The sequence below is a fragment of the Ctenopharyngodon idella genome, chromosome 17 (assembly GCF_019924925.1).
Source record: "Ctenopharyngodon idella isolate HZGC_01 chromosome 17, HZGC01, whole genome shotgun sequence".
Classification (NCBI taxonomy): Eukaryota; Metazoa; Chordata; class Actinopteri; order Cypriniformes; family Xenocyprididae; genus Ctenopharyngodon; species Ctenopharyngodon idella.
In genome coordinates, this window is record NC_067236.1 from 22,228,886 (window position 1) to 22,241,556 (window position 12,671).

The 12,671-nt window shown below is 40.2% G+C and overlaps 1 protein-coding gene across 2 annotated transcripts in view; it reads right to left on the reverse strand.

The window, feature by feature from the left end:
- The window catches only part of mideasb (mitotic deacetylase associated SANT domain protein b), a 39,337-nt gene that overhangs the window by 20,600 nt on the left and 6,066 nt on the right, over positions 1–12,671 (reverse strand). For both annotated transcript variants that reach the window (XM_051867639.1, XM_051867638.1), the window contains exons 2-5: positions 8,009–9,811; positions 3,142–3,450; positions 1,978–2,335; positions 708–774 (exon numbers count right to left, since the gene is read on the reverse strand). In XM_051867639.1, coding sequence (XP_051723599.1) covers positions 708–774; positions 1,978–2,335; positions 3,142–3,450; positions 8,009–9,481 — 2,207 coding nt within the window. In that variant the 5' untranslated portion in view covers positions 9,482–9,811. The remainder of the gene's footprint in view (positions 1–707; positions 775–1,977; positions 2,336–3,141; positions 3,451–8,008; positions 9,812–12,671) is intronic.

Here is a 12,671-nt window from a genome sequence, read left to right on the forward strand (position 1 = left end):
ATCTGCAGCCATTCACAGAGAGTTTGTGTCTGTGTATGAGTGGAAGAGAGAAAGAATTTCAACCGAACACTGTTCTGACCATTAGATAAACCAGCTGGTACCAGTCAGAGATGATATCCCATAATTCTCTCTGCTCAGCCACCATCCCCCTCCTATTCTGTTTTTAAAAAGAGAGCTCTGAAATTTCCCATGTATATGATCCAAGAAACCCATTCAAAACACACTAACAGAGCGACTTGCGCATGACATAACAGCTCCCCGACCAGCTCCAAAATGAGTTGTAACCATGAATTTTGCATCTGCAGACTACAGATTACCACGTAACATCAGGTAATACCAACATATCAGCACTGTAAGGCCTGTTTACACCACATGCATTAGCAGTGTGTAAGAAAAAATGCATTAGCATAAATGCAACAGCAGGCTTGAGTTGTGCTTTCACATTCAATACGTTTATGCTGTGTAAAGCTGCAACTCTGCAGAAAATGAAAGTAATTTCTGGGCTACTATATTGAGTAATAACTGCCATCAAAACAGTATGCTGAATGGAATCTAGTATGAAAGTAGCAAAAAAAAAAACAAACAAACAAAACAAGTCAAGGTTAACCAAGTAAAGAAATTATCATTTGGCCAGAAGCGTAGGCTAATTAAGGAAACTTGTGAAGCGTATTGTGTGGGGGTGTTATTTGAATAGCATGTGTACTTACGGCTCAATGCTGACAGGTGTAGCCTCACTCATAGCAGAAAGAACTGGAGGGGTTATATCACTGCTGTCTGAACATATACAAACAAAACGACTTTGCTTAGACTCAAAGTAAACGCTGTTTCTTATTATATGTCCTTCTAATCATGATATGCATAACAATTATGTCTAGCTGCATATACCCTGACTTGTTGGAATATATACCAAGTTTGTTCCAAAACATAATGATGTGACTACTTAGACACATAAGTGACTGTTTAGAAACCTATTCAGATTGTAATACAGTTATGACACTGCCTTAGAAGGTTAGTTAGCATCTAGGCGGCCTACTAGGTTTTGGAACAGCACTTAATTCTAGGTTGCATTTGGTTGTTAACTTCAAGTCCTTCAATTCTAAACTTATGACCTGAACTCTATGTATAGTAGTATGTAAAGGATTAGTTCATCTTTCTTTCTTCAGTCAAAAAGAAATTAAGGAAAACATTCCGGGATTTTTCTCCATATAGTGGACTTCAACAGTTACCAACGGGTTGAAGGTCCAAATGTCAGTTTCAGCGCAGCTTCAAAGGGCTCTACATGATCCCAGATGAGGCATAAGAGTCTTATCTAGAGAAACAATCAGTCATTTTCTAAAAAAAAATTAAAGTTTATATACTTTTTAACTACAAATGCTCGTCTTGCACTGCTCTGCGATGTGCCACGCATTACGTAATCATGTTGGAAAGGTCACGTGTGATGTAGGCGAAAGTACCGATCCAGTGTTTACAGAGCAATCGTGCAAAGACTAAGTCAAACGACCTTTACAAAAAAAACAAGATGTTGGACAATTTTGAATTTTTTCACCCTACCGTGGTACTTCCGCCTACGTCATGTGTGACCTTTCCAACGTGATTACGTAATGCGTGGCGTATCACAGAGCTAGTGCACGATGAGCATATGTGGTAAAAAAAAAAAAAAAAATGTATATGAATTTAGAAAATGACCGATTTTTTTCGCTAGACAAGACTCTTATTCCTCGTCTGGGATCATGTAGAGCCCTTTGAAGCTCTTCGATCTTTGGACCTTCAACCCGTTGGTGATTGTTGAAGTCCACTATATGGAGAAAAATCCTGGAAAGTTTTCCTCAAAAACCCTAATTTCTTTTCAACTGAAGAAAGAAAGACAAACATCTTGGATGACATGAGTAAATTATCAGGAAATTTTAATCTTGAAGTGAATTAATCATTTAATGAATTTTATCTGTGTACTTTGCAGAGGTAGTAAAAGGAACTCACTGGAGCGTAGGAGGCTGCGGGTGGCAGATTTGGGAGTGGCGGGTGGGGGAAGCCCCTGATTATTTGCTGCAGCAGCAGCAGCAGCGGCCGACAGGAAGGTAGAAAAGTAAAGACCCGAACCCTCTCGAACCGGGCTGAGGATGGGCGGGGGAGTGTAAGGTGGCATGTTGAGGGGGTTGTCGACCAATCGGACAGGTGAACGTAAGTGACTCTGGTAAGGGGTGATGCTGGAGTAGACTGGAGGGGCGATGAAAGTGCCAAGTTTGGGTGGGGGAATAAAGAGAGGTTCTGGACGAGGCCGTCGTTTGGCTTTGGCTGATTTGGCGTCAGCTTCACTTCCACTCTCTGTTCCACCATTCTGTAGAAGAAATTAGATGTTGGCAAGCTGAATGGTGTGGAAACAATTAGGGGTGTAATGGTACTCAGAAGTCACAGTTCGGTATGTGCCTCGGTTTTGGGGTCATGGTTTGGTACGTTTTCAGTACAATAGGAAAAATGGTCACACTTTAGTTTAGGGTCCATTTCTCACTATTAACTATGACTTTTTCCTCAATAAACCCCAAATTACAGTTTATTAATAGTTAGTAAGGTAGTTAAGTTTAGGTATTGGGTAGGATTAAGGGATGTAGAATATGGTCATGCAGAATAAGGCATTAACATCTGCTTTATAATATAATAAAAAGCCAATATCATAAAATGCATGCTAATAAGCAACTAATTAATAGTAAGAATTGGACCCTAAACGAAACTGTTACCAGACAAAGGAACAAATCCACAATGCTAGGTTTCTTTTCATTTATTTTGAACAGACTGTAGTGCAAATCACAGTTTGTTCCACCTAGCGGCATTTACCGTACGGTTCGGGATGAATACATGTATCGTTACACCCCTAGAAAAAAATACTATACACCATATGCAACCTGGGTTATCTTGGGGAGTCTTGTCAGAAATCATAAATCTGGTAGTGAAATGAGGTGGGGGAAGGTTGGATTAGGGTTCAGAGAATGGACAGGGGGTGGGTCGGGAGAAATTTGCGGATTAATGGGGAGTTTTAATCCAGGGTTTAACAGAGGGGATGGAATAGATCACAGGGCAAAGAGAGAGATCATGGGCATAAAAGGTGCCCTTGATGTTTTGATAAGATCGGTCAGTTTGTGAACTCACCTGTCCTGCGCTCTCAGACAGAGAGTTTCGCAGTGAACGTCGTCGTGTAACAATCACAGAGGTCTTGTAATCGGAGCAGCTCATGTCATGGCTGCCCAAAGGCCGTGAAGGCCAACTAGCTGAGAGGGAAGCCTGCTCATGATCCGGGGATGAGGAACCAGTCTGCCTCACTGGCACAGATACTGGAATAACCAATGGCATGAGGCTGTCATCTCTGGGCCGCTTGGCACTCATCTGATCCACCTCAGCTGCACCTCGTCCTGGACCTGTCGGGGCAACAGGGGGGCTCCAGGGCCTATGTGGCTCTTGCTGACAACACAAGATTAACATAGTCAAATTAAAGGGTCGTGAAACCCCAAAACACTTTTTTGTTTTTTTTTAAAATGTGAACAGATATGTACAGGCTGAAAACACTAAAAATGCTTATAAATTGTATCAATAAGTGGATTTTTTGTGTTTTTCCAATTTCGTTCTTCCGGGTTGAAAAGCAAAGTCGAAGCAACGTCACTGAATGTGAGGTAGAAGCCTGCTTTCGGAGTGTGTGACGTCAGTTGGCCCTGAGCTTATCTCTGCATCTATTCATGAGAATGAACTCTTAACCCAATCACTGCGCTGTATTACGCATGAGATCGAATTACGAATTAAAACAACAAGCAGAGCACGCATGAGTGGTTTCTGCGCAGAACGCCACGATGAGTTTAACAACGCTCATCACGTGGATCATATAGATCAGATACAGATCGGATCGAGAGCGTTTTAAGTTTTTAATCGACATATTTCTTATTAGGGGTGTTCGATTCTGGGTTTTTCAGAGTTGCCTCCGATTCCCGACTTAGGAGTCGATGAAATCGACTCCCGGAATTGACCCCATTTGCTCCATTTACTTTAAGTCAAAACAGGGTCGGCAATAAGAATACAAGATTGCTGACATTATTACACACTGAACGTAGGCTATTCTTATTTAATAGACTACATATTTTTAGTGTCTGGAACTCTGTTCAAGCAGCTTTTTTGTGATGAAAATGCGCTTATCACCCTCATTCGACCGTTTAGTTAAATTGGATAATTCATTAAAGAAATCATCATTACCATCTCTCTCGTTTATTTAACTCTGAAATAATATTCGGCCAAGGATTTTTCTCATGACTTTTCCCTCTTAACAATTAGATAAGCTATTGGCAGCAACTAACGATGGTGACTCATCATTTCTAGGTAATGTCATCTAAATTGGATTAATTTGGTCAGTCACGCTAGAAGCAGTTCTAGGCTTTGTGTCGGAAAATAACAATAATGTACACTTACAAATGCTTATTCTTGTTGGCAGTTTTTGTTTTGTTTTTTTAATTATAATTAGTTGAATGATTATTAACATAAATTAGGATATCATGGCAAATCAAATTGATATAAACTGATGAAACCACAAAGCTGGCACGGGAATGTTTACAATTACAATGTAATTGGCTGTTAATCTATTGTAAAGCAAGCCACAAGTAGGATAAATCTCTGTGACAGCTTTCTGAAGCACGACTGAGCGATTTTTTTTTTTAGACACAGCAACGGAGTCGACTCCAGCACAGGAATCGACTCTCGTTGTCGACTCCATTGCTGTCTAAAAAAATAAAAAATAAATGCTCAGTCGTGCTTCAGAAAGCTGTCACAGATATTTATCCTACTTGTGGCTTGCTTTACATTAGAATAACAGCCAATTACATTGTAATTGTAAACATTCCCGTGCCAGCTTTCATCAGTTTATATCAATTTGATTTGCCATGATATCCTAATTTGGGCTAGGGCTATTAAGAGTCAAGGAATGCATTGCTTTTTTTCTTCTCCATGCATGGTCATATTTTAATATTCATGTGTCTGTATAATGAGTGTGTTGTAGTTCTGTTTTATTGGTTGTTGAGGTGGGAACTGCCAGGCTAAAACAGGGGGTTTTTCAACTTTCCCGACACTTTAATGGTTAAACAAAAGACCTAAATCTCAGCAGAGTGCATCCTTCCTCCGCTCTGTAGTCACAATTGATATGCAAGAGAAATGAGAAATGAGAGAGTGCTTAAAAGCTGATAAGATATATTAGCACAGGAAATGAGGTTAGCTGAAGTCTATTTTCAAAAACAACTTAATGAATCAACTGTGACCTCATTTCGGTGCCAGGATGAAACATCTTGCCTTGCAGATTAGCAACGGAATGCATGTGGATGTATAGATCGGTGTCACAAGTGACTAACATAATGGCATGCCACCACAGGGGAAGATCTCAGGTTCAGTATAACCAGAATCTCCAGTAGGTATGTTAATGATTATGTTAGGTTTACTGAACTGCATCCATACTTCTACACAAAACAGGAACTTAAAGAAGAACCATACAAAATTGGCACAATTTCACAATGCCTGAAAATTTCAAAACCTCAAAAACACAATGATTTTTTGAGTTAGAAAAAAGCATTCTGGGAGGAGCAACAAACCCTCGTTTCCTTTATTGTGAGAGCAATTCCTGTTTCTCCTCATTGCTAACTCTAAATAAGGCATTAAATGAAAAGAAAACAACTTAAACTTCAAATTACATGGTTTGGAAAAATGCAATGGCACATGCGTCACTACTACTGTGTTACTAACTGGAAGATGCATGAAAATATAGAAATCCCTGAGGATGTGGCCTGTCTTATCTGAACTTCGGCCTTGCTGGCACCACTGAAGCATTCATTCTAGTACATGAAGCCCTTGCAGCTCGCTCACCCTTGAGCAAGAGCTTGTGTTTGGAGTAGGCAAGGTTTAACTGACACCCGTCGTCACCAGGAGACCAAAAAAAACATCACTGGATTATGTACCTACTCCTTTTGAGGAGCTGGAATCAGCTGACATGAGATTTGCTTTAGCTGCAGCCTCTTTAGTGGACTGCACTTTGTGTTCTGTGTGTTATCGGCCCCTCAGATCAACAGTATATGTACACACACCCTTTCTTTGTTATCATCAGCTAGATGTCTTAAGGGAGTGCTGCTGTCCTTTTCAAAGGAAGTATACGTAACGAGGAAAAGCAGACTGAACTAAATGATGTGGCCAAGAAACACTTAGATCCCCTCGATAAACTTGATTGCTAATTGCGCTAATTCTCTGTGCGCAATAAAAAAAATGAACAAACCAAGAAATTACCACTAGATCCAGGATTTACTGCAACAGGATGAAACCTCTTAATATCTTCCATTCCAAAACAAGTAGTAACTCAGTGACATGACAAATTTAACAATCTAGCTATGCACTGAGAAAGGAAATACAGCTCTTTATGTACATCAATCTTCAGGAACCCTCAAAAGGGCCAGTGGGCTGAGGGTGGGGTGCACTTGCTGGTATTTGTATGAGGAGTCCGTCAGGAGATAGTGGTTGCAGATGTATGGAAAAGCTTTTGTTTGGCTCGAGAGATCATGTGACCTTATGGCAACAGTCAGTGCCTGTCCTCGACTAACTTTACACTCCTATATCATCTGAGAAACCTGTAGAACTTGTACACATTTGAAACAGGTAGTGCATCCTCACTGTACAATGTTAAGCAGATAATGACGTCAACTTCCCTTGGCTAAGGGTAATTTAAGATTAAGGGCGTTTGTTTTGCTCCAAAACAGGGATTTAATTTGTTAAGGTTCGGTTGGTTCGGTTCACTTTCACAAGGCAACATTTCAAAGAGTACCAAAATGTGTTTATGCAAATCACATGCGAGGTAAACTGTCCTCTTATTGGTCAGGGTTTCCCCTGCGTCATCCATCAAGATGATTGACAAGTTCACTCCATGAGCTTATTGTGGCTTTATTTGTGTCTCTTGAAACACACGCAAACACTATAACGAATGTAGCCTTCATTCCAGCTGTTAAATTATATATTACATTCGTATTAATGCTGCAGTAAATTAAAACGCGCTCTCTCTGGATCTCCCAGCGCTGTCTAGTAGGCTGTGTCGAGCAGTGTTGGGTAACGCATTACAAGTAACTTGAGTTACGGATTACTTTTTTCAAATAACTAGTAAAGAAACGAATTACTTTTTCAATTTACATCAAAATATCTAAGTTACTTTTTCAAACAAGTAACACAAGTTACTTTGTTTTCACATTTACACAATTTCACAAATATACTTTATGTATTTAATCTCACTTTATTAACCGATCACTTTGCTGCTGACCTTCAATAATCCAATTCAACCATACTAACAATAAGCAAAAATTACTTAACATTAGATTTAGAAATAAGTGTGTTGAACTTCCTTCTCCTGTATCCTTTTCTTCTTTAATCCAGAATGGCAGCACAGCTGAAAGGTTTCTTTGAGCCGCGCCCTCTACTGTACAGGCGTAAATATGCATTTCCTTAAGCCTGAGGCTTTTTCATTTCACTTTCGGTGAAATGAAAGGGCCTTAACATGTGTCAAAAATAGAACTTTTTTTGTTGTTGTTATTAAAAAAAACAAACAAGCAAGCCCAGACCAGACCAGGTGAGAAAAAGTAACGTGACATTACTTTTCATAAAAAGTAACTAAGTAACGCAATTAGTTACTTTTTTAGGGAGTAACGCAATATTGTAATGCATTACTTTTAAAAGTAATTTTCCCCAACACTGGTGTCGAGACACATGCAAACACTATACAAATGTTATAATCTCGGAGCGATTGTTTTGGTGCGGGTCCAAGCGCGATTGCCATGTTTACATATGCCTAAACGAACTGAACCAAGGGAGAAAATGCACCAGGTTCCGAAACAAACACTCAGGTGTGAAAGCACCCTAAGTCACAGACCAACCTTTCTTCGTTGTTAAAAACACAATTGCTTGAAACATATTTTAATTTCCCCTACATACTTGAATGAAAAACTCTCAGTTGTCTTACCTTGATATTACGCGAGGGAAGCGATTCCCTTTCCGAAGCCTTCTGAGCCAAGGTTTCCAGGTTGACCTCTTGCGACACCCTCCTCTTACGGCGTGTGCTCTGGATTACACCTGTTGGAGCGGCCCGGATGTCTTGCGCCGCAGTGGTCTCAGAAGCTCCATTCTGAGAGCCTTGGGTATGAAGATCAGTCGGCATGACAAATGGGTTATCTGAGGCAGGGCCTCCACCCTCTTTTGAAAGCCGACGTGATCTCCGGGGCCCCGGCTGTTGGGTCTCGATGGATTGCTGGGGAACCGTTGCGGGAGGCTGAGGAACAGAGTCCTTAGTCTGTGTTGATGGGGGATTAGAAGTCTCTTGGGACTGTCCTGGCAATGAGGGGTGATGCTGATCAAGTGAAGGGGCATGTGGCTGCTGGCCATCAGAGTAATTTTCCAATACATGTTGGTTTTGATGAGGTTGCTCAGATATTTTTTGCTGCTGCACCAAGTCCATCTGTGGTTGAATCTGTTGCATATGCTGTTGCGGCTGCTGTTGCGGAGTCTGTTTTAGTTGCTGTAACTGTGATTGTGGTATTTGTCGAGACTGTTTTTGATGCTGAAGTACCTGTTGCTGCTGCGCCTGTTGTCGAAATTGCTGTTCCAGCTGCTGTTGCTGCCGTTGTTGAATCATTATCTGTCGCTGCATCTGCAGCTTTTGCTGTTGCTCCTGTTCCTGTAGTTGCTGAAGATGATGTTGAGAATTTGTCTGCGCACTGTAGTTCAAATTTGGCAAGGTCCGATTGCCCTGAACTACCTGATAGTAACCCGCTACCAAGTTCTGCTTGGGCTGTCCAAAAGCTAACTGAAAGGGTTGTAGCACGGAATTCCCAGTGGTGGACTGTCCGTGCTGCTGTGGATTTAACATTCCAGGCTTTTGTGTCTGCTGAAAAGCTTGCTGCTGTTCCCAATCCATGCCCCGGCCAGGTTTGGTCGTGTCCCTGAAGGTCTCTCCACTTTGCTTTTCAGTTACCCTAATAGTCGATGCCTCGGGTTGCTGCTGCTGTTGTACTGATATGTTCTCATGTATCTGCTTTGCAAAAGCAGTCTGAGGCCCCAGGTAAGGGCCAAAGTTCTGGGACCATGCTGCCATACCCTGTGACCAAGTGTTTGGTCGCTGTTGGGGCTGCAAAGATGGGTCTTGATGTGACCACTTCATGGGCACCGTCTGTTGGTAGTGCCCACGACTTTGATCACCCTTCTCTGGGCTGAAAATGACAGAATTGAGGTACATATGTGGAGCTTCTGCATTCGAGCTTTCCACACCTCCACTGTCATTATGGCCAGGCCCTGAGGGAGGGACCCCAATGCCATAGTAGGCCTCTGTATGCTGAGAGGCCTCTTTCATTGCCACACCCTGATCGTTAAAGAAAGTGATGCGTTTGCCCGTTCTCTTTGCGTTCGGTTTCTGTTGAGGTTGCAAACTCATGACTTTCATGAATATAGATTCTTGGGTCTGGTGGAGTGGGTGGTTATGGAGACAAGAGTTCAAATCCCCAAACCACACTAAGCTTTCTCTGGTTTAATGAAGAGTCTTAGAGTATCACCCTTGTTTTAAGACAGTTAATGGTCATCCAAACCTACTCAACATGGTAGGAATGCAGGTAAGCTTTAAAATACAAAACTGCAGCATCTCCTGTGCAGAAATAGTAGTTTCAGTATGGTGTAGCTCAAACATGTCTATTTGCTTTTATTCTTCAAATCTTCAGGTCTTGGGATGCCAAGCTGTGTCTTTAGGTTAACTTGTTGCTCATTCATGGGAGACAACCTGAGAAGAAAGTGGTCACAAATATTATGGTTAGCCTTCAGAGTCAGTACTTTGGGCTTAGTGGGGGTTCATTGAAATAGCCATTTCAGCAATTTCATGAATAGGGCCCCAGAGAAAGGATTTGAAAGGGAAAGGTGGATTGTTAAGGGTTGGGGGGAGCTGTGCCTTTAGCAGCTTAGTGCACATGATAAAACTATGCATTCAAGCTAGTTTGTTCAGTATGCACAGAAAGTTAACAGACTCATCTTAAAAACCAACAAACCAAAATGACACATTTGTGACAATGCTAACTGTGAGCTGGGGGAAAATGTGTATGTTACCGCAAAGAATTGTTTCTAGCTTCTATGCAGAGGGGAACAGTGAAAGTGAGTAAGATAACGAGGGATGTACAGTTGCACGCATGTTCCCACAGAGAGTGTGAAAATTTACTAGCATAGTTTCACAATGAGAATGGTGATTCCCCCCCAACAGTTCACATTAGCATCCAAATATTAACTTAAAAAAATAAAAGTGTACCATTAACCTCCTTTCATAAATCATGGAGGGCTTATGTGTTGCTATATGTGTAGGTGTATATGTACCAACCAAATGAATGATGAACTGAATAATCTCAGATGTTTGCATATATAAACAGTTAACTCAAGAGAGTACATTTGTTAAATGAGATGCATCATGCAAACAAATAAAAAACTACACTAATTATATCAAAGCATTCCACCTGATGATTTAAAATTATTCTTTTGTGATCTATATTCTTATAATTTTATTTATTAAACATTAGTGTCTCTGCTTTTAAAATCACTTTAGTGCACATCTCTCATGGGTTTTTGCTTTATTACACCAACCAATACAAATGTTCTCTACACATAGGGCTGTGCCGGTGAGCGTAAAAACCACACCACCGCCGTGGTAGGGCGCCACCATGGTGGCAGGATACCAGTGGTGGTGGTATGAAAAAAAAAAAGGTAATTTTTTGCACATATGATGGTTACAGTTTTATGTAGACTTTGGGAAATGAGTTAAATGCAAAGCTTTGTTTACAAAAGAAATAATGGTTTAGAAGCTAAAGGTAAATTTGGATTAAGCCACATGTCAGCTTTGTATTCTGTGTTGCCATCTGGCTATATAAGTGTTTTTTAGCTTCAGAAATATCTCATGTTTTTCAGTCTTCATCTCTCCTCATATTCAATTTTAACAGTTTGTATTCATTATGCAAGGTAAGGGACAATTTTTTTGTATAGCATATTTCACACATGTCAGTAATTCAGTTTCACTTTTCCGGGCAATGCAACATGACATATAAATTCTTGCTCTTGCAGAAGATAAGATCGCTCTTTTACCCTTTTACTCTCAGTGTCAGTTTCTTTGGAATAACGGGAGAAATATGAAGACAAGAAAGAGGACTGCTCATTTCCCCAGAAAAGTGATTGCATGATTTGAATGAACAGTGTGGGAGGCAAGAAACCAGCAGATGTGTTATTTTGGGTCTTTAGATCTAGGATTCTGCATGCCTTAAATCAAACACAGAGATGAAGTAGTTTGGAAGGATAGCATTTATTTAAATGAATTAGAGACAGAGAGAGAGAGAGAGAGAGAGAGAGAGAGAGAGAGAGAGAGAGAGAGAGAAAGAGAAAGTGAAAGAGCGTGCATGTGTAAATTGTCTTCGTCTGTGCAGCATCTATCTAATAATAATTAAGCTGCAAGTTTAATTACATCAAAAACAGATACATTACCACTTCATTGCAGCTTTTCAGTCTGCTATAGAAGCTATTTTATTAATAATAACTGTGTTGATAAGAAGTTTCTGTGCTGCTAAACGTTTGTGTGTGAGCACAGCGTGATGTTCAATCTCTTAGTGTGTGCTTAAAAGAAAGCAGCCCTATCTACACACTATAAAATAGCTCTAAAATATATTATATTATAATAATATTATATTAATATAATATATTTTGTGCACCTGAGTCCGTCCAATGCTTGTTTTTTATTGCACATTAATTATTAATGATAGCTTATGTGTCATCAGCAATACATATCAAAGACAACCAAGAGAAAGATTCAGGATTTTCTATTCCCCAGGCTAGGTTAAAAATCCCAAATAAAAAAATTTAAATTACTCAGTAGGGTCTTGGGCATGATTAAATGGAAATGTACATTAACCAACTTAAAGGCAGCATGAAACAGAAGTTGTGATAGTCTTTTCTTCCCTATTGTGAGGTTCTTCCCTATCTGGGTGAAACGGCTTCTAGAACAAGAGAAAAAGTAAAACAGGACTTGATTTTGTCCACTGCAAATTGATTGGATCATTGGATCACTGTTGTTCACTACTGCTGTGCTGTCATGTGAGTGACCGGTTGCCCCGCCCTCACGCCAGTAAACACGTCATCAGAGAAGAGATGTCACTGCAAGTGGGAGGGGACGTTATTTTGATTAAACATTACGTGTACATGAATTTTAAAAAATAATGATGTGCACAGATTAATCATTTATAATGAATACTGCAGAGTCATTCCGTGTCAAATCAACCACAGGTCCCCGGCTCAAATTTTTGATTTTGTTAATATTTTTTTCTGTTGAAAGACAAATAGTGATGAAAGCCAAAATATTAAATGTCACAGATGTATACAGAGTAATCCACTATTTTGTAGAGGGGGGTCAAAATGACAATTTTCACCTGAGATTTGGAGACAATTTACAGGGGTGTAAAAATGACTTTAGAAAGATGGCAGCATCATTATTTTATTTTTACACAGAGATTGGTAGGTCTATTAATAAAATTTGTTGACTTCAGAAATCTTTGCTTCATTATATGCCAACGGTGACAGTTCAAAAATGGGAAAAAGCACTTCTTGTTCCTCAAGTT